Here is a 22,393-nt window from a genome sequence, read left to right on the forward strand (position 1 = left end):
CAGCCGTCTGTTGCTTGGCGATTTAGCAGGCGCTGTCATTAGACATCTGGAGTCTGACTTTCGATATTAAGTCAATTAAATCTCTAATGCTTGGATGTGATTCACATAACTAGCTGTCTGTAATTAAATGTTAATGGAACAATAGTTGTCCCTGTTTATGGAAGCAACTTACAGCCGTATTTCAGTGCGTAAATATTAGTTCACCTTATCCTCTGCAAACAAAACCATATTGTTGATATTGGCGGTCACCAAAATGACAGGACCAATATTGCGTGACCTCCAATGATACTCTTATGCTTGTCAGTCAGGGAAAGAAATAGTCTATGAAATACAGTTTGAAGAGCCTTTAACAGATGAATACCTTGAGAATCATTTTGGTGAGTAAATGATTGGCTAGGTCAACCTGGTTAAAATTGCCTGTTTTTCTTTCAGGAAATGCAACGATGATCTACAGCATTGCAAAGACCTTCATGTACAACAGTAGCCCCAAACATCCACTTTCATTACAGCTTAGATACTTTTTAGTAGCAATCATTAACAGGTGATAGCTTATTAGCCGTCACTAGCTCAGCGTACACATTGCACAACTGTGTCAGCAGACAGTACCCCAAAAGCGCTGATTCAGACTTCCAGAACATTCATTAATTTCAGCTGCAGTGGCTACTGTGTACTGTGTTCCTGAACACTATATACATAAACAATATCTCAGGTGCTGCATAATAGCATGAAAACCAAACACAGTGGCTAACTGATGTGCTGGTAGCAACCCTCACGCTGCTTATTTAACCTTCACGCAGAGAGATGCACGCCATAACAATCAGTGTTCATTCACCCAGACCAAACCTCCAATCAGTTGCAATTGTCCTGAACAGAAAACTTCCCATGAATATACACTGTAGTTCCACGTCATTCTTACCAATAGAATGCGCAAAGCGTCTGTAGGCGTAAAGCTTTGTGACGGCTTGTTTGTCTTGAGCCACCTGTAATGTGCTTGAGGATTGCTGACACGATTTGCGTCGGCACCACAACAACATTGTAGAAGTCAAAACATGCCTAAGAAGTTCTCACGCATTGTAGCTACATGCTAATTCAAGTGATGCCTTTGTCACATCATTTGGTACTCTATTGAAGTGGAACTCCACTGATTTTCACCAACATTTCTTCAGAATTAAATGTTTAAGATGTAAACAAAGTCAGTCAGAGTGGTTTGAGGTAAAATGCTCTATTCTAGAGAAACGTATCGAGTCAGCTGGTGATGGGAACCACATGGCCGAAGGCTTTAATGCAGGCATGTCAATCTGGGGAACTTCCAGGCCAAAGGGCAGTGGATATTACCGTTTACCCTCACCCAACGCTCTGAATTCAGTTCTTGAAGGCCTTGCTAATTAGTTGATGAGCCTGAAAAAGCTACCTCAGAGAAAGTTAAAACACATTACGTCATATCTGAAGCATGGTTTTACAGTAGTACAGTAGAGGAGGTTTGTTTTGGATAGTGCTATATAAACTGCTCTGCACTATTCATTGTCTATTAAAGCTCCACCCAAATGCACTAAACTGGCTTAATCTAGCCCATCGGACTAGCATAATATAAAGCTAGAAGCTATTAGCATTCCTTCACTATTAACAACATTAATTGTTTTGTTATTCATGAAACTATATCATCTGTGCCAAATTAAACAAGACTGGAAATAGAACATCTTTCTCTGATCTCTGAGGCCCATGCACAACACTTCCTGCTTTACTGTAGTGGCAAACAAAATGAAGCAGAGCCACAACTGGGTCACCCTGCAGGTTACTTTTGTGAGTGAGTGCACAGCCAGAACATAAACTCTGCTTGGGGTTTGAATGTGGTGGTCAAGTTAGGGGGTCTTACATTTGTAAGGTAAGAACGCTTATCAGGGTGTGAGAAATCCATTGGCAGCTGTCTGTTGCTAGGCAGCTTAGCAGGTGCTGTCATTAGGCATGTGGAGTTTTCTTTGTATGGCTGTATAAGTCTGACTTTGGAGTACTAAATCGATTGAATCTCTAATACTTGGATGTGATTCACATATCTAGCTGTCTGTAATTAAATGTTAATGGAACAACAGTCGTCCCTGTTTATGGAAGCAACTTACTGCCGTATTTCAGTGAGTAAATATTAGTTCACTTTATCCTCTGCAAGCAAAACCATATTGTTGATATTGTCGGTCACCAAAATGACACCACCTATATTGTATGACCTCCAAAGATACTCTTGTGCATACATGTTTCCAGAACGAGAAGTCAGTGAGTTTATTGTTGGTTGGCCTGCTTATTAGTCTGGGAAAATAAAAAGCCTATGAAATAAAGGTTTAAGACAGTGAATCCCTCAAAAAAGAAGCCTTCAACCATGCACAATACTTCCTGCTGTACTGTAGTGGCAAACGAAATGAAGCAGAGCCACAACTGGGTCACCCTGCAGGTTACTTTTGTGAAAGTGTGCGAAGCAAGAACATAAACTCTGCTTGGAGTTTGGATGTGATGCTGAAGCCAAGTTAGGGGGTCTTACATTTGTAAAGGTAAGAGTGCTTGTTGGGGTTGGAGAAATCTACTGGTGACCCACTTTTAAACTTTTTTTGTGAGTTTTACTGAAAAACGTATAGATACAGATATTAGATTTGGGTCAAACATCAAAGTAGATTTTTTTGGTTTATTACAATCATATGCAAAAGTTGGAATATATCTGGTCAAATGTAATGTTTTCTTGATTTTGTGAAAGTGAAAATAAGTTAATACAACCTCTACGTGGAACAAGTGTAAATATGTCTATGTCTCTGCAATTTTTAGTGCACAATTTCTATTTATTTGCTTTAGAGTTTAATATCTTGAAAAAAAAGTAAAACATAAAATATCACTGCTGACAGAACAAAAACTTCTATGTCCAAAAGAGATTTTATTCTAAAATCATTTTGGACCATTTCTATTGGCCCTTTCACAATTCATTTTTGGTGCAATGTGGATGGTAGCTGGCAGTATCAAATGATGTAAAAATAAAATAAATAAAAACAACCAAAAATGCAAAATACAAGGTTTTGTTCCAACAGCGACGACATAAAATGTGACATAACTTTTGCATGGGCCACACTTTATGTTTTTCCCAGTATGTTAACTTCAGCAAATAAATAGTAATTGTGCATTAAAATGCATAGATGGATAGAGGATATCTGCGAATTCCTTTGATTAGAACACTATCAAAAATTATTTATTCATGAAATTGGGTCAGAGGATAGCTGCCTGATCTGTAGCCTAGATCTGAATGGTGACCTCAATTGACTATGATAACTGACATAACTATGACAGATGACATAGGACACTAATGATGCAATAATCAAAGAAGCTGAGGCTGAAATCACTACAGAATGGTGTCACTGCACTATCTTACCCAAACAGAGCTGATATAGAAAGTAAAGAGCATCTGTGACATATGTGAAGCTAAATTAAGGAGGTGGTCCCAGTCCCCTCAAATACTGAACAGCTCGTATGCCCTTCATTGATTTCCCTGTTGGAGATAGTAAAGAACTGTCATGGGGAAAAGCGTGCACTTCCATCAAGACTGATGGATGGTGGTGCAAACTTCATTGCTCCATAGCACATCACTGGAACTGACCTATATATCCTGTGTCATTCCACATATAGGCTATTAGCAAGTGTTTGCACAGGGCACTACAGGGCACTGATCCATGAGCACCATGTGTTTCATCAAGGACATGACACTGTACCTGGTTGCTAGGCTTTGCTTATATCTGCTGATCTAGCCTACCTTCACCACAAATCTAATCACCAAAAGATCAAAGGATTACTGTAAATCATTTAATTAATTTAACTGAAAACCTATTTACAGGGTGTAAAGCATTCATATTCATCTCATTTGAGGTCTGATTTGGTCAGATTTTGTTTCTTGTTGTTTAAATATTTTCATATGACAAGTAATATATCGTAATAACTGTTACTTTTATTTGTAGAAGTTCATAAACCAACACCGAGCAGAGTTGCTCCCACGTTAACCGGGGCATACTGATTCAGTGGTTAAATCTCAAATGGCTCCCTACTCCCTATATAGTGCACTATGTAAGTTAGGAAATTTTGGCTTCTACACCCAAATAGTACACTATATATCCAGTAGAGAATTGTGCACATAAGCGTAAATCCAAAATGGCACGTTGTTTGATATATTATGCACTGTTTGGGTTTAAAGAGTTGTAATTTCAAGATCTGAGTAGTGCACTACGTAGGGAGTAGGGAGCCATTTGAGATCCAGCCACAGATTTCGTCTCGGATCCACAACTGCCTTTGATCGCCATATAGTGAAACATGCAGCAGTAATAATGTATACGCTGAGCAAAACTAAAAGACATGAACGAAAATACAAAGACACTTAATAAAACGAAACCAAAGCGAATCTACCTGCCTAGCTAACCAGATAAAGAAATAAATAAACGAACCGTCTCTCAAAAACACGCCTACTAATGACGTTAAACTAAAGCGACGCTGGAAAAATGATGGCGGCGGTTCAAACGAAGCAAGATCTTGAGGAGGATTATTCGTTACTGCCGGTGGTTCACGACATCATTAAGTGGTATGCTCTATACTCTGACCATTGAAGTTAACACATTTTACTCACTTTATGGTCGCTCATACGTTTAAATCGCTTTCAGGGCGGAGAACTTGATAGCTTGTTAGCTAGCTTGCTAGCTTTAGCACAACAAGGCTTACGTTGTTGTTGTTGAATGTGATGAATGAGCAGTTAGCAGCAGCTAATGCTGCGTTCATTTCGTGTCGGAAATGCCGTATTTACGAGATGGAGGCACATGAGCGCCACTACAGTGTCGTATTTACAAATAGGAAACTCGGATTTTTCAATGAGCCCCTGGTTTCCGAGTTAGGGGCGTGTCAACAAAAAAGTTGTGATAATCGCTGATAAACTGGCTGTATTTCAGTTATTCATTAGCAACAACATTAACACTGCAGGCTAAAACCGTCCATACATGGAAATACAGATAAGCACGTTATGTGATATAGCTACATGCATAAAAACATTACTCTTCTCATAAGCATCTTCTGCTCTTCACTTTGTTGCAGTAACGCAAAATACACAGACTCTAAAGACTTCAATGACAGACAAAAGTAAACCCAAAACATTATTTCCAGTGTATCTATCTTATTTCCAACCAAAACCACTTGAACACAAATCAAGTCGTACTTAAGACCTCCGAAGCCATAAGTAGGAACTTGCGAGGAGGACTTGAAGGCAGCATTACTGACGGTAAATCTCTGGAGAAAATAGGAGAATAGACATTGCATTCCAGTTGTCGTCCACTACTGCATTTAATATGTTATGACTGAGTAAATGCTACACACTCAAAAAGATGTGTTTTAAGAGTTCTTTAGTAAAGACACTGGTTTTATTTAAAACCACGACATATATATACATAAAACCATTTCATGTTTAAATGTTTATTTGCACTGTGAAATAGTTCTTAAGATTGAACTCAAAAGCCTTGGCATGATAAAAATAGCAGAACCCCTTTTGGCGCTGTTTAGAACCATTTTTAAAAAGTAATCTCACCATGCAAACAAACATTCAAGCATGAAATGGTTTTATATAGAATAGGAATAGAACCATTGCCTTTACTAAAGAACCTTTGAAGAACAATCTTGTTTAAGTGCGTACATGTCAAACGTGCATAAGCAGCTGTTGCTATTAATTTATTTGCATCCTTATAAAGCTGTATGTGTGTCTGGAATGTTTTTCAGCATAGACAAAGACAGTGCTGATGTGCACCAAGAGCTGATCAAACTCAAATCTAAGATTCAGGAAGCCCGAGACCAAATCAGCTCCATGCCTGGGATTGACGTGAGTCCAGCGGTGCAGCAGCAGCAGCTTCTGACGCTACGAGAGCAAGTGCGGACTAAGAAACAGCTGCTGAAAAAGTACAAGAGCCTCTGCATGTTTGAAGTGCCAAAAGCTTCATAAGGACAAACATTTTTTTCTGAGGCCTAAGGACACTTCCTGAGAGGAATGTAACATGGAGAACGAAGCTAATGTGGGAATACCATGCTTTATCTGGAACAGTTAGAGACTTACTGATATGTTTTATAATTTGGGCCGTTCAAATGGACGGAATCTGCCGAAGGTGCCTCAAAAGCTATTCTGCCAGTGATTTTTCTAGCCTATATCCTTAAAGGGGAACTCCACTGAATTTTCAAAAATTTAGCATAATTAAATGGTTAAGATGTAAACAAAGACATTCAGAGTGGATTGATTGGAAATGCTCCATTCTAGAGAAGCTTACAGAGTCAGAATTGTTCTCAGTGGTGGTGATAAGAACCAGATGTCTAAGGCCTCTGAAAGCTCCCTCACAGAAAGTTATTACATGATATGGTTTGATATAAGCTGCCTGATGTCTGACACATTGTTTTATGTTAGTATTGTGATAAGGTTTAGGTTTAAATTGTATTTTAATCCCGTCATGGCGGAGGGTTACCTGCAGAGCATTGTAAGCAAAATAGTCCCCAAGGAAATCTTATTTTTTCAGATTTATGATTATTTTACAATTATAAACATAAAAAAATATATAGAAGACAAGTATAGGTTGACTGGTGGTGTTTTAGGTATTAAATAAAATGACTGTTTGTATTGTACACATTGTAGAATCCATGTATAGAACCATGACAACTTGGAGAACCCTTAGAATGTGTAAATGGCTCTTTGCATGGTTGAATGATTTTTCTCTGTTTTGTTTTGGTTCTTTTTTTTACTTTTAAGGGGTTTTATATAACAACCAAAAAGGGTTACACTATTACAAGTCAAAAATATTTTTGGTACTATATAACTCTTTTGCTAAGACTTTATGTATTCACTGTTTCAATGTTTTTGTATTTTAATTTGTAATTATGGATTATTTTTTATTGTTTTTTAATGGGTTTCTGCATTCTTTTTTTTAATAAACTGGATTTCAGTTTAGCTGGAATTTGAATAGAATGGTTATTTAATCACTACACAGTTGAAGAAGATGGTTTCCAGTTTTGGTTCTTTAGTTAAGAAGATGGTTCTATAGAACTATGAACAGGGTTCTGTATAGCACCAAAAAAGCTTTTTCCACTTATAAGCTTGCCTTTGTAACAATAGAAGAACCTTTTTCAAAAAAGGTCAATGCAGATGCATCTACAGCACATTCTCCATCAATCTGAAGAACCATTTAATGATGCAAGAACCCTTTAATCATGCAAAGGGTTCTTTAAGTGTTCACAGTTCAATACAGAACTATTTTCTTCACCAAAGAACTATTAAAGAACCACTATTTTAAGAGTGTAGGTACACCCTTAAATAGAGGTTCTTTGAGCGTTCTTTAGTAGAGGCAATAGTCACATAAAGAACCAAGAACTCAAAAAACCATTTGGGGAAAAAATGAGCCCTTTTGCTGAGTGTGATGAATGATTAGGTCTAATTCAACAAAAGAAGAGATGAAGCAGTGCTTATTTTCAAAATTTTATTTTCTATTTTTTAAATAAAAGTAAACGCAGACATAGAAGAATAAATATACATTCGTATCTTTTGTTCACAATGCCACAGACGTTCAAGTTCTATTAGAAAATAGGCAATAACAAAATGTAAACAAGTGCTCAAGCGTCACATCCAACTGTCGGGTGGGAGCAGTCCAGTCTCCTCTCTGGAGGTGGTCTGTTAATCTATTCTTTTCTTTTTTACAGCAAAACTCGTCGCCACATCGCGACACAGTCCGAGCTCGAGTCCCAGAGTCTCTCTTGCTTTCTCGCTCATGAGGCCGAGTCGCCCTCAGCAGTGGACCCAGCGAAGGCCACGCGTCGTTGGCTGCCTGTGAGGACTTGCAGGAAAGTCCGCCGTCCCCGCGTACAGGGGCGCAAAACACAGCCGCCGTGTGGGCTGCTCGAGCGCAGGGTTCCCTTCTCCTCGGTGCGAGGAAGGTGTGTGTAAGTGTGTACGTGTGTGTGAGAGAGAGATGGAGGAACTGCTTCACTCAGCAAATCACGCAGCGGTCTTTGGCTGCCTGGTTGCCGCCCACCGCTTTCTCTTTAATGTACATGAGGTCGCTGTGCACGCTCGGCCTGCGCGCGAACGGCGCCACGATGCCGTACGCGTCCCCGCCCTCCCTGAACTTCTTCTGGCGGAGGGACTTGCGGCGGAGGACGTCGCCGTACTGCAGCGACACTTTGCGGTGGCGGTCCGGGCTCATCTCGTCGGGCAGTTTGGCCATGGCGAAGAGCGCGTGGAACATGAGGTCCACGTTGGTGTTGCGCTTGGCCGACACCTCGAAGTAGGCGCACGGCTCGCTGCCCGCCACCAGCTGCTCGATCTCCTCGTCCGTCACCTCGCGGCACAGGTCGCGGTCGCACTTGTTGCCGCAGATGACCAGCGGCACGTCCACGTTCTCTTTGGTCTTGTTCTTCAGGCACGACTTGGTCTCGAAGATCTGCCTTTTGAGCCGCTGCACCTCCTGGAAGGAGTCGCGGTTGTCCAGGCTGAAGACCAGGATGAACACGTCTCCTGAGGAGGGGAGGACAAAGTTAATGTCATGCGCTTCTTCAAAAACAGTATCATATATCATGCATCAGGCTTCTCGTGCAGCTGCTGCAAGTTTGCTCGCATCAAGAACCCACCTGTCAAAATGGAGAGTCTCCTCATCGCTGGGAAGGGGTGATTTCCAGAGGTGTCTAGAATGTCCAGCTGATAAACGTCCCCACGGATGCTGTAGAATTTCCTGTGAAAGTCCTCGATGGTCGGCGTGTACTGGTCATCGAAGCGCTCGTTCAGGAACCGGGAAACGATCGCCGTCTTGCCAACTTTGGTGGAGCCCAGGATGACCATCCTGTGGCAGTTCTTGGCCGGGATATCGAACTCGTTCTCTGACGGTGACATTTTCTTAATCATGGTTGCGGATGGTCCTGCGTGGAGGACAGACACGTGCGCGATGAAAATCCACAGGTAGGAGTGTGTACCCTTTGAGTGTGTGAGGGTCTCTTGTAGATGGAGCTCCGATCGCTTTTCTGAGAGCCTCGGTGAAGCCGATGCGCTTTTATAGCGGAGTCCGTCCAGTCCTCCACAGCGCGTCATCCGTTACGCGATTGCAGGCGTTATTTATTATTTTCCCCACCCGTTTTCCGTCAGAGCCCCTCTGACTGCGAGTTTGAACTGCTAACCGGCGCGGAGCCAGTTCTAGTGTAGGGGCGGACGTTGCCTGAATACGAGTGGGGAACAAAATCCAGCGCCTATCGGGTTTGGCTCTGTGCGTCAGCCTTGTTCCATTCGGCTGGTGTGCGTGCAGGTCTGACACCTAAAAAGCAATGTTTTGAGCCAAGGGTCAGTTAGATGTTATTAGGCTTAATACAGCGATGTACAGTGAAGCAGAACAGGTTGAAATGTTCATTGCTGTGTCCCAAACCACATGCTAGCACATTAGTGTGCAAAAATAGTGCAGTACCATTAGGTAACGTATGGAAGTGTGTGGTTTGGGACGCACATTTGTTTCAGTTTTAAACGCCAAAGGGTGCATAAGCGTCCCTTATAGAGTCTTTGCAGTGACCTGCTTGAAGGTGAAGTCCACCGACTTTTCAGTGTTTTTTTATTTATTTATTTTTTTGTTGTTGCTTTTCAGAATTCCGTCGTTGCGATGTAAACAAAGTCATTCAAAGTGTGAATTTTGAAGAAAAAATTCAATGACGTAAAATGGCACATTGTAGAGAGAGATTTCTTTACAGTGGCGGTGATAGGAACCAGGCGTCACCATGTACGAAACACAAATATAGCCATTTTATTTGCTATCCAAAACCACCAGTGAACCTACACGTGTCTTCTAAGTTTACCCAAATAATGTTGACGACGGTAAAGCAGTGGAAAATCTGAGAAAAAAAATGTTTTCTTTGGGGACTATTTTGCCTTTCAACGCTGTGCATGTACCCCATCCACCATGAATGGATTAAAATGGATTAACAAGACGTTTTAGGCCAAATAAATTGTCACATACTATCGTAAACAATGTCTCAGGCATCAAGCAGCATATTCATAACCATTTTGTTTAATAGCTTTCTGTGAAGGACGACTGGTTCGTATCAGCACCATTGTGAAAAATTCTGACTCTGTAATTTTTTATAGAATTTCACATTAAACTACTCTAAAGGACTTTGTTTACATCTTAATCAATTATGTAGAAATATAGAAACATTGGTGGAGTTCCCCTTTAAGGTGTCAGTCAACTGTGCATAGATTACCAAAGCAATACATTGAAACAGGCTACAATGCATGTAATAACACCTGCACACAAAACCCCTAATTACGTACAGATCCTTTTTAGACTGAGCCAAACATCTGCGCTCTGTCTCTGTACAGATTCAGCCTGAACTGATGCTGATGAGCAGGTTCAGCTGCTGGGCAGCATTACGTGGGAAAGTAATACAGTACCTTTTCCGCCCGCTAGAGGGCGCATCGCTTCAAACACTCAGCAAATGTACGGTTGAGCTGGCAAAGCATTGACACCAGGGTGTTGCAGATGTATTTGAACCCCATGTTGATGTTCACATTGGATTCAAAGTATAGAAAAACATACTGTGTGTGAATATATAGTGCATGTATCAAATATTTTAGAAAATATAAATGACCAAAATGTCTTATTTAATCTGGTCTAATGTACTGCCCTCATTAGTGTTTGAGATACATTTTGGAATGAAACAATGCATTTTAACAATGTATTTGAAATGTTGCCCAGATATCCAAGTATTTATTTTCCATATTTTCTTCCAAAACCTTCAACTGAAACATCTTTTGGTTATGTTATAATGCACCAGCAGGTGGGGAAAAATAACATCAAACAATAATGTCATGTTTCCCCTCCCCCTCCCACCACCCCCATCTTTTACCAAGGAAAAGCACTCAGCTAGATCAGAGATCTCCTTGATACTCTCTTTCACTTGGAATGGTTCAGAAGGAAAATGCATTATGATTTCCTGTTTATATTGACTTAAAAATGTTAACATTGCAGCATAGAATTCAGTCTTTAATATAATTACTAGTTTAATAAACATTGTCCTATAGGTGTAGATAGAAGTATAGGTAAGGTATTAATAAGTTAAACCTTTGCAGCTCTCGACTTACGTTCACAAGGAGGACAAATCAAAGCCCCAACATCTGGCAGAATGAGCATCGATTTCTTGTGTGTGAGCCACAGAAGCCTAGAGGAGGATCTAAAGATAGAGGAGGGCCTCGGTGACTCAGCCAATTAAATACTGACTTCTCATTCAGGCTGGAAGGCTCGAAACATCCAAGAAACAAAAGAACAGACATCAGCTTGGACAATGAGTCTCGATAATGTTTGAGTCGTCCGCGTTCTGCAAAGTTAGAGTTTACTTGCTTTGTTAGTCTGCTTTATTTCCTTTGAGGTCCTTCAGCAATCTTGCACACATATGACTGACACCACAATATGGCTGAAAGTATGTGGACACCTGAGCATCACACCTGTATGAGCTTGTTGGACATCACACTTCAAAACCATGGCCAATAATACGGAGCTAACCCACCACACCCTACCCCCATTTGCAGTTATTGCTTTTAAACCTTTATTTCACCAGGGTAACCACACTAGATTAATAATCTCTTTCACAAGTGAGCCCTGGCCAAGAAGGCCAAAAAAAACACCACAACCAGTGAAATCAAATCAGAGTCAAAATCAAATTAAAAACAAGAATAAACAGAATGATACAATTCTTTAACAGTTATCTTAAAATCAGTCAAAGAGAGAAACTGCTGCACACAGATGGAGCACTGTAACTAAAGCTGCCTTGCCATATTCAGACCATACTATTGGAACGTCCAACTGAATATAACTATTAGAGCATGTACCGATTTGTTGATAAGAATGCAGACAAATATGAAGGAAGCTGACCAATAATCGTTCTATAGAAAAAAAATATCCAATGAATTTGTCTTCACACTGAAAGTGGAGGCCAACCAATCATTTCATAAAATTCACAGTGATGAGTTGAGTATCTAGCATCTGTTATACATTTTAATACAGAGTCCAGAGTCCAGTGATGGCAATGTTGTCTTTGAAGTATGCCTATAAAAAATATGACAATAATCTAAAATAAGTAAAAAGGTAGCTTCCACTATTTTTTTTTTCGTGCCTGTTGAGTCAAGCTAAAATTGTTCCTAAAATAAAATTCCAACTATATATTTCTATATATTTCCGGTCTTCTGGAAAGGCTTTCTACAAGATTTTGAAGTGTTTCTGTGGGAATCAATTTGTGAGATCAGGTGCTGAGGTTGGAGGAGAAGGCCTGGCTCACAGTTGATGTTTCAATTCATCATAAAAGTGTTCAGTGGGGTTGAGGTCAGGGCTCTGTGCAGTCCACTGGAGTTTCTCCACACCAGTCTCATCAAACCATGTCTTTATGGCTTGCTTTTTGCTTATCTAGGCAGGCACAAAAGCATATAGCTGTTTAAAATGTCTTTGCTGTAGCATGAACATTACCCTTTACTGGAACTGAGGGGCCGAGTCCAAATCCTGAAAAGTAGCCCCAGATCATTGTCCCTCCTCCACCAAACTTTACTTTTGGCACTATGCATCTGGTAGGTAGCGTCCTCCAGCCCTCTGCCAAACCCAGATTTGTCCATCAGACTGCCGGACAATGTGATTTATCACTTGAGAGGACACATTTCCACTGCTCCAGAGTCCAGTGACAGCATGCTTTACACCACTCCAACGGACACTTAGTATTGCATATAGTTAGGAGTGTGCACAGCTGCTCGGCCAAGGAAACCCATTTAAGGAAGCTCCCGACGCACAGTTATTGTGCTGATATTCGTTCCAGAGGATGCTCGGAACTTGGTAGTGAGTGATGCAATGGAGGATAGGTGATTTTTATGTGCTTCAGCACTCAGCAGTCTCGCTGTGTGAGTTTGTTTGGTCTACCACTGCATGGCTGAGTTGTCATTCACCAGGGCAGAAACAGACTTGTGGCAAAGACATTCTATGACAGTGTCACGTTTAAAGTTACTGTGCTCATCATTGCTTGTCTATGGAGATTGAACGGCTATGGCTAAAACATTTGAACACAATAATTAGGAGGGCTGTCCACATACTTGTAGCCATATTGTGTATTTTAAAATGGTGATCTGTTGCAGTCTGTCATAAATTAGATAAAATCTAGCACAAATATTTGATTCGTTGGCCCTATGCGCACCCTTAAAAGGGTCAACGCATAAAACATTGATGGTATGATAATGAGTGTGTCATCCTGTTCATGAATCTGAAATATTTTCAGTGGTTGTTCCACCACTGAATTAATTCACAGCTGATTAGAGTGATACTATGCTTACTCTCTGTCCTCTCACAGTATTACAAAACAGAGACTGTGGAACAGGGCCAATATCAGAAAGCATGTGTGTGGAAAAGTACAGTACAAATCAAGCACAGTCAGGGCCACAACATTAGTCTGAAAATCAACTGTTTAGTACTCTTAGCAAAAAGAGGTTCTATAAAGTACTAAAAGGTTCTGATTTGTAACAGTAGTAGAATCCTTTTTGGTGCTATATGGAGCTAAGTACCATTCTAACAAATAAAAATCCTTATGCTTTGAGTGACCCTATACCTTAATTATGTTTATTTTATTAAAAAAATGATTGAACATTCAAAATTTTCACTGCTAAAACAATCATAACGCTGCAGAAGTGACTATCGTTTTTTTTGTTTGTTTTTTTTTTACATATTGCAAAAATGCTAGCCAGTACATGACTGGCGAATACAGAGAAAATCATTATAATTTTCATTAAAACACAAAAAAGTTTGCTTATGTTGGTCGTTAATAATAATAATAATAGTTATAATAATAAGTTTTGTTTATATAGCACATTTTTAATGCCGGTGGCAGCTCAAAGTGCTTTACAAACAGGTGATAAAAACCAGTTATACAAGAAAGTATAAGTATTAATTCCGAATCATAAGAAAATGACAGATGAAATTAAAAAGATAAATACCACAAGTTTTAATCAAATGGTAGGTTAAAGGGATAAGTTTTTAGATAGTGACGGTAGTGACAGTTCTTCATATTACACACTGATTTTCAGACTTTGGGATAAATTTGCTTCAAAACAATAGGATGTAAAATCTGATCTAGGATCAGACTGCCAGCCCAAATCCAAATTATGGCATATCCAGATTGTATCCAGTTTGATTTTTGATAGTCTTGATGGCAAAAAAACACAGCAAATCTGATCGAAACCACATTTGGAGGTGGTTTGAAATGTGATTCCAATCAGATTTTTACAGATGCATCTCAGTCTGGACGCTCTGGACACTCAAATCAGATTTTAAAGTGTCTTTCGTGTCACTCGCGTCACAACCAACAATGACAGTGTCAAATCCAAACTGACTCTTCAAGAGCGCTAAAGATTCATGCTTGTGTCAGATAATTTTGAAGAGTTTGGAGGGTGAGATGATGCACCTCCATCTCTCCTGCCTCCGCGTTTGAAATCCACATCACTAGTGTAGCTATGTAGTTCCTGATGCTGATGTCATTACCACAGCAACCCATGCAGATAGGTTTATGATGTCTGGATACACAAGTCTGATCTGATCACTTGCAAGTAACAGTGCGGACAGTTGTCTCAAAAGATCGGATCTGAGAAACACATCATATTTGCCTGCAGTCTGAACATAGCCTTACTGTTCGCCATGTGGCCATGATGGACAGGTATGCAGTCTTACTTCCTGCTCTAAAATGCAGGGATGTGGGTAAAATAAAATACCGCCTATGGACTAAAACTCTTTGTGTTTTGATAGTGAAATTAAGACATAGGACAGCATTTCTTAGTTTTTTATTGTTATTTAAAAATTAAAATCATGATAAATATATTATTTTCACAAGTTGAAATTACAAATTTCAGAAGTTGGGATTAGGGTTTGGAACAGCCACATTCAAAGAGAAAGTACCCTATAAATGATGATTCTGTATATATTTAGCTTATTACTATCTCAGTTAATGCCCTGGGCTTAAATACATACATCATCTAAACCGCTTATCCTTCTGGGTCGCGGTGGGGTGCTGGAGCCTATCCCAGCTGTCATTGGGTAGAAGGCAGGATACACCCTGGACAGGTCGCCAGTCCATCGCAGGGCAGACAGACAGACATACACAGTCACACACACACACACACCTAGGGGCAATTCAGCATGTCCAATCGGCCTGACTGCATGTCTTTGGATTGTGGGAGGAAACCCACGCAGACACGGGGAGAACAGGCTCCACACAGAAATGACCCTGGTCACCCGGCTGGGAATCGAACCCAGGCCATTCTTGCTGTGAGGCGACAGTGCTACCCACTGCACCACCGTGCCGCCCGGGCTTCGATAGGTCATAACTATAAAATATTTAAGATCTGAATATATATATTTTTTAATAGTTTATTTTTTTTTAACTGTGGGACTGCAGTTTGAACTAATTTGGAACCTCTTTACCATTTTAAAGAGGTTCATTAAGGAACTATACTAAAGGTTTTCCATAATAAAGAATAAACATTAACTATGCATTTATGCCTTCACGTGGTTCTTTGAGTTGTCACAGTTTGATATATAACCATTACCTTGCCTTTACTAAAGAACCCTTGAAGAAGGGGTAGAAAACAAGCTGACAGACAGTTGTGGATGATCAAAGAAGGCTCAACAGATCAAGATCACCAACCAGGTTGATGGCAGAGATATGTCACTACCATAAACAGAAAAATATACCAGCACAATATTTGAAAGTTTACCTCAAAATTTGAACTGTGAGCGTACAGGACACAAAGGCCTGGTTACAGTATACTAAAAACAACATGCTTGTAGAAGCTCTGGGACAAAGTCTCTTGGACAGAGACAAAGACTAACTTCTACTTATAGTGACAGAAAGGAAACCATGAAGAAAGAAAAGATTTGCCAAGATCCAAAGCATCTCATCTTAGTCTGTGTCAGGCTCCTGTGTCAGGCTCCAACCCTTGTGGGCCAAAACACTGCAGACTTCAGCACACTTCCTCATTAAACACACCTGATTTAGACATGTATGAACTGATGACATAACTGACTACAGCAGCAGGATGAACGCTTAGCTGTACAGAAGCATCTTGACTACACACCACAACATTAGCAGGACACTATTTCAAAACATGCTCTTAAAGCAAATATGGAGGATTTCAGAGCCAAAATGTGGACTGAAGGCAAAAGCCTGCAAAAAACAGGGATGGAAAACAGCACAGAGCAAACTTGGCAAAGCATCTTAATGTAAAAAATATATGTAATAATTCTTGTTATAACATGTTTGTAAGAATATTATAGATTATTCATCCTATTTCTGCACATTTCACTTTAATGTGATCTTATCAAGTTAAATGCTGCACTGCAGTGGCAGCTTAGAAGTGCATTAAAATATATAGTCATATGCAAAGGTTTGGGCACCCCTGGTTAAATGACATGTTTTGTTGTTTTTGTAAGTGAAAATAAGTTAACAGGTCCTCTACAGAGAACACACTGGACATGGCACAATTACAGTTTATTTGCTGAATTGAACATATTGTGGGAAAAACATAAGATGTGATCTGTGTAAAAGTTATGGCACATTTTATATAATATATGTCATATAATTTATGTTTTTTTATTAACCTCAGCAAATAAATAGAAATTGTGCACTAAATTGTGCAAAAATTGTAACATTTAAGTGTATTTATTGCAGAACAACAAAATATTTAATCTGATTAGGGATATTCAAACTTTTGCATACGACTGCACATTGTTTGGTCACCTCTGCAGGCTTCAGACAAAAGATGCACACTCAAGTAACAAATGTTAGTATTATTCATTTTTATCTCCTGTAATTTCATGCCCAACTGTCAATGTAAACATTCTCCAATATAAGCTGATGTTCTACACTTTAGTCTCAAAGTTCAAACCCAATGTGCTCAAGAACAACTAAAATGTGGTCACTGTCCATTTACTTATGGACTGCATATTTTGATTTTGACTGGTTGGTATATAGTACATGCAGAAGGTCTATCACAATTTTATCTAAATGGCACATCAAATGCTGATCTCCCTGATCTCCTTGTTGCTGAAAGAGAGGCTGTACACCTATCAAAGCCTCTGCTGTGAAACTCAAGCTGTGCATCCTGGCCTTGCAGGCAACAGCAAGGTGTTTGTGTAATGAGGGGCGGAGTATCTCAGCTCTACAGCCATGCTCATTGGACGGTAATTAGTCCACTGTGTACCCACTTATGCTTATTAGGGAACACGTGCCGTGTCATATTTCAGTGCCATAATGTGTGGCTGCTGGGATGAAAAGAGAAGGGGGATTAGAAGAGCTGAGCAGAGCGCTTTCTCACCTGTGTTTAAAGAGCACATTTAGCTGCTAAGATCTCAGATGATCTGTTCCTGAACCTCATAAACATGCTACTAAAAATGTTGGGTGTTCTCTAGATAGTTTGTGGAACGCAATGCTAAAACCAAATTATCTACTATGCAGAGCCGTCACTGAGGTTCATGGACAGGAAGCTAAGTCTGTACTGGGGGGGTCTGGGGGCGTGGTACCTCAAGAGAGTTTTTTGTAATGGCCCCAAAATGTGTGTTCATGATGATCTTTTACAGAAGCAATAACAAGAAAGTTGATCAAAAAATGGCTATTTGGTCAAATTGGCTCACAGTAGATGTGCATCATTGTGGTTTGTGTTAAGCACAGAACTAGTATGACTTGAACACTATATCCACTTACAACAGGCAGAGGTCAAACAAATGTACCTAAGTCAAGCAATGCTATCTCCTCTCACTTAGTTGATTGATGGTATTAAATATATCATTCAATACACAGATTATAGATCAGTTTAGTCTCAGCTGGTGCAGTCAGAAAGAGTGTGTGCACAGTCATAGTGACAAATATTACATTTTCTCAGTTAAGTTTAATTAAATTCATTATTCATTTTAATTGAAAGCTTGAACAACTCTCCATCACTTTCTCCTTAATCACTAACCTCCACTAGTTCTTCTCCTTAGCCCTTCTTCAGCTCCTTTGTCTCCCTCTCTTCCTGTGTTTAGTGCTATATATTTTTTATCAACTCAGATTTACAAGAGCTCAAGGAAGTAATGAGAAATCCTTCAATTCAATATTTGTTTGAACTGGTAAAGATCTGGACCTTATAACGTACTGTAAACAACAATATATGTCAATTACTGATGTCATTGTTTCCAAATACTGAAGAGAAATATAAAAACAAAGAATATGAAGAGCTGTCAGTAACGTTATTTCTATCTCTCTCGGGTAACACTTTATATTAAAGGTACATGACCTGTCAGTCATTAAGGCATTTACTAATGAATAACTCATTAGAAAATAATGAGTCATTAATCAGGAACAAATGAATAAGTCACATATTAACAACCACAAGACTAAATTACTAACGCATGTACAAATGAATGAAGATGAAGGTAATAAAGGCTTTATTCAGTGCCTGAATTAATTAGGAATTCATGTGTTAATTAAGCATACATAAAGAATGTTAGTACACATAGACTGCCAGAAGCTCTGTTAGTTTCATTCTATTCATGCAATTTATGATTACCTATGTCATACTGCAATGTCATACTGTTACAACAGAAACATAAACTGTTGTATGTTTGTATGTTGTGGTATGTATGTATATTAAGATAATTCAGTTTTAATTAAATCAAATTTCTATTTTCAGTAAATAAACTAGTTTACATATATATGCCACAGTTATTCTGAGAAATATCACCTTCAGAAAATGAAAATGTGTTTCCCATTATACATCTATTATTCTTTTTAAAAATTTGCTATATCTAAATGTTTTATTAATGGAAACACAGCATTTTGAAATGTAACATTTCAACTGTTTCCAGCTGGAAATTACTGCTATTTTTCTTCGCCAGTAAATGGCAGTAATTGCGTTAAATGCTGTATGTCAAGTGGCCATAGAGTCTTGAGTGAATATTTCTAGTAAAACGTCTAAGAGAAGCGAATGAAAATAATTTAAATAATAATAATAAAAAAATAAATTTTTCTCTTTTTGTCTTTTTGTAATATTTCACATTTTTCTTACTTTTAAATGTGAGTTATGCATATGCATACTGTATTATATACGTAATTTACATCGCAGATAAAATATTTACACGTGGTATTGATGTCTGAGTGTTGTGAGTGCTAGTATGTATATTCGTGCCTCACCTCTTTTTAGACTAAGGTGTAAAACATGCAGCTGTTATCTGTAGTGAAACAGAACGGATTTGCAGGAACTATTATTTCTAAATTCGTTGTAAAGAAGTTTAAATATTTGGTTTGGTGCTTAGTTATTTGCAATAAACCTTTTTGGATTTAATAGTAAGGTGTTTGTTTTTCTCACGAGCGTCGTGTGATTGTAGTAGTAATATGTGGCGTCAGGCGCGTCTATTCTGTCTGGTTAAAATCACTTGTTAATTTTATGCTGCTTGGTTCATTTGTTATGCCTCTTTTGACAGGGACTCTTATTGTGAAGGGCTTTGTGTGCGGTGGCAGTGCTTCACAGGGCCTAGTAGTAAACAGACTGAGCCGAGACAGCGAGAGGGCGCGCTAACTGCGCTTAGCCGAGCGCTAACCTAGCGCCATATTCTCCCCTTTCTTTTGTACTCCGTTCTGAGTTTTTCAGTAAAGTTGAGTCACAGACTCGATCTTCAGCTTGTGTGAGTTATTTGGAAACACCACTGCAGTATGAATATCTTTGTGACTTTAATTAGCTAGCAGTTCTGTGGAACTACAGAACCAGTATGTATTGGTTTCTCTTCATTTTCCGTGTTACAGTGACATATTCACGTGCTCTAGGTTAGTTCTGTGTATTGTGTAGAAGTCATAAGATGATAATAAAATATGTTTTTTTATTCCTGTGAATTTCGTCAATGTCATGTTTTTATATGAGCCATGTTGTACTTATCCTTCATCACTGTTCTTGAGAGGGCAGAAGAATGACTGTCATTTTAGTAAGTAAAATGATTAACCTCTGCTATTTTATTAGCTTTTAATCAGTAATTGTGACTGGTTCATCACTTTACTTTAGGGAGCACAAACATTATGAAATCATTATGAGTTATCAGTAATCACTGCTTTCTTTATGGTGAATTGAGAATTGACACTGCATAGTTTTGTATTTTTCTCACTCTGACACACCTCAACCAGCACAACAGGAGCTTGTAAATTAGCAGTTGAGTTCAATCAGGTGTACTAGATGTGGGAAAGCACAAAAAACTGCATACATTTAAGGATTCTTATGACCCCAGGAGAAAGACACTCCAGTAATTAACTCATTTCTGAGTTCAGTGGTAACTGTAGGCTAAACTATTCCCTCATGAGGCTCTGTGTATCAATATAGGAGTTAAAACATGTCATATTATTAACATGAAAGATGAATTAAAACTATGGTAACTGTCACAAATGAGGACTAGTTGCAAAACAATGTCAGTGTAAGCTTTTCATTTTACTAAACAGTCACTAGGTGGGTAGAAACAGATGAGGTAACATAAGAAATCAAAAACAATAAACTCAAGACCTGACAGATAGAAACAGGCAAATACAAGGGCTGCTTACACAACATGATGAAGATGAAGGACATGATGATGAGAGGATGGAGCTATAAAAAAAAAAAAGTTGACTTTGATAGGCATAATATTCCAGAGCACTGTGTCTCAGGGGGATCTTGTGACAACATTAATTAACACATAAATTCCTAATAAATTCGGGCACTGAATAAAGCCTTTATTACCTTCATCTTCATTCATTATTACATGTGTTAGTAGTTTAGTCTTGTTGTGATTAGTTATTCATTAGTAAATGTCTTAATTACTGGCAGATCATGTACCCTTAATGTAAAGTGTTACCCTCTCTCGCTTGTTCACACTCTCACTATAAGGAGAAGTTTCTTCAGATTCATAAAATAGTTGGCCTGTCAGATAACTTAGCTAATGGTGTTATTATTCTAACCCAGGGGTCGGCAACCTAAATTGTAAGAAGGGCCGTTTTGTCCTTTTTTACAAAAATCAAACCACCTTGGGAGCTACAACATTTTATATATTCCATATTTTACTATCTTGGCTGTAAATATGTCTCAGTACCTGCTAATGTCCCAATATAGGCCAAAAATATAATACAAACAAAAAAACACAGACTTACTTTGCTCTGCTTTAGGCTTTCACATGTCTGACAGAAAACTTTTCCACAGAAGTAGAATAGTTTATTGTAAAATGTCTCTCAACGAGGCTGAGATCAGCTTCTCATTCACTGGCTTCTTGTTTGAATTTTCCCGTTCCACCTTAAATGGTGCCTGAGGTGCCAGAATGTAACTGCTGCAGCATTTAAGGTGGAACGGGACAATTCGAACAAGAACAGGCAAATGAGAAGCTGTCACGACTTTTTGGTTGCGGATTAAATGTTTCAGGAAACTTATCGATGAAAATTATCAATGTTCATCTTAAATCTTTCTCTTTGCCTTTTTTGTTCGGTACTAGCTAGGCAAGACTGTTGTCTGTGTTGCTATGTGACCAGCAGTTTGCGCGCCAGACTTCAGGGTTAAAGGTTGATGAATTAGCAGTTAATTCCAGCGTTTAAGACCATTTACTTATAAAACTATGTTAAAACGATAGGGAAAGCTTTATTTTGCTGCAAAGGAGGATTATTTTATTTTTATTTAAAAGTCCAATTCTGCCATGGAGCCGCAACAGGAGCCACATGTTGCCGACCCCTGGCCTAACCTCTTTTCTTTGCCTCGCATAAATCCAAAATTAGCAAGGTTAGCTAACAAGCAACCAAGTGAAAACCTGATCCATAATTTGCAACAAATCCATGATTTAGATATATAAGTAAATCACTGGTAGCAGAGCAGAGGCAGTGCTGCATTCGGGTAGGAGCAGCACCTCCACCTACCCTAAGTCGTACCCTGCTGTCACAGCATATTGTGAATTTGGAGATGATGGCACGGTCGAATAACAAAGAATGAATGAGAAAAAACTATAGATGACTGGAACTTGTAATGTGCATTTATTGGGAAATAGGGGGCTAAAGCCCTCCTCAAACTGGCTTAGCGACTCCCCCGCTACTATGTACACTGAACTGCTCTTTGAAATGATGCCATAGAAGAACCACTTTAGGTTCAGTAAAGAACCTTTCAGTGGATGGATCTTGAAAAAAACTCATTTGAAACGATTCAATTGAAAGGATCTTCAGGGCAGTGGTTCTCAAATCAGCCCCTAGATGGTCCACTTTTTTGCTTTATCTGCTCCCAGTACTCATTAAGAACAATAAATGCCTGGTTCAGGTGCATGTACAGCTGGGTTAGAGCCAAAACATA

At 39.1% G+C, this 22,393-nt stretch overlaps 2 protein-coding genes across 2 annotated transcripts; one reads left to right on the forward strand and one right to left on the reverse strand.

Annotated features, from left to right (window-relative positions):
* The first annotated feature begins 4,507 nt into the window (after window positions 1-4,507).
* Window positions 4,508-6,286, forward strand: LOC118821275 (mediator of RNA polymerase II transcription subunit 9-like). Its single transcript, XM_036589820.1, has 2 exons — window positions 4,508-4,594; window positions 5,773-6,286. Exons 1-2 carry the CDS (start codon window positions 4,515-4,517, stop codon window positions 5,990-5,992), a joined length of 300 nt encoding a protein of 99 aa, XP_036445713.1. The 5' UTR covers window positions 4,508-4,514; the 3' UTR covers window positions 5,993-6,286.
* A 1,179-nt stretch (window positions 6,287-7,465) lies between these two features.
* LOC118821827 (dexamethasone-induced Ras-related protein 1-like) lies at window positions 7,466-9,063 on the reverse strand. Its single transcript, XM_036590561.1, has 2 exons — window positions 8,656-9,063; window positions 7,466-8,542 (listed from the first exon to the last, which is right to left on the reverse strand). Exons 1-2 carry the CDS (start codon window positions 8,924-8,926, stop codon window positions 8,016-8,018), a joined length of 798 nt encoding a protein of 265 aa, XP_036446454.1. The 5' UTR covers window positions 8,927-9,063; the 3' UTR covers window positions 7,466-8,015.
* Between the last annotated feature and the right edge of the window lie 13,330 nt (window positions 9,064-22,393).

The sequence above is a fragment of the Colossoma macropomum genome, unplaced genomic scaffold (assembly GCF_904425465.1).
Source record: "Colossoma macropomum unplaced genomic scaffold, Colossoma_macropomum, whole genome shotgun sequence".
In the NCBI taxonomy this organism is placed as follows: Eukaryota; Metazoa; Chordata; class Actinopteri; order Characiformes; family Serrasalmidae; genus Colossoma; species Colossoma macropomum.

Coding starts and splice junctions, on each gene's coding strand:
- LOC118821827 (XM_036590561.1), bottom strand. CDS start 8,926: ATGATTAAGAAAATGTCACCGTCAGAGAACGAGTTCGATATCCCGGCC. Junction 8,543..8,655: donor GAGACTCTCCATTTTGACAG/GTGGGTTCTTGA, acceptor TCCCCTCCTCAG/GAGACGTGTTCATCCTGGTC.
- LOC118821275 (XM_036589820.1), top strand. CDS start 4,515: ATGATGGCGGCGGTTCAAACGAAGCAAGATCTTGAGGAGGATTATTCG. Junction 4,595..5,772: donor GTTCACGACATCATTAAGTG/GTATGCTCTATA, acceptor AATGTTTTTCAG/CATAGACAAAGACAGTGCTG.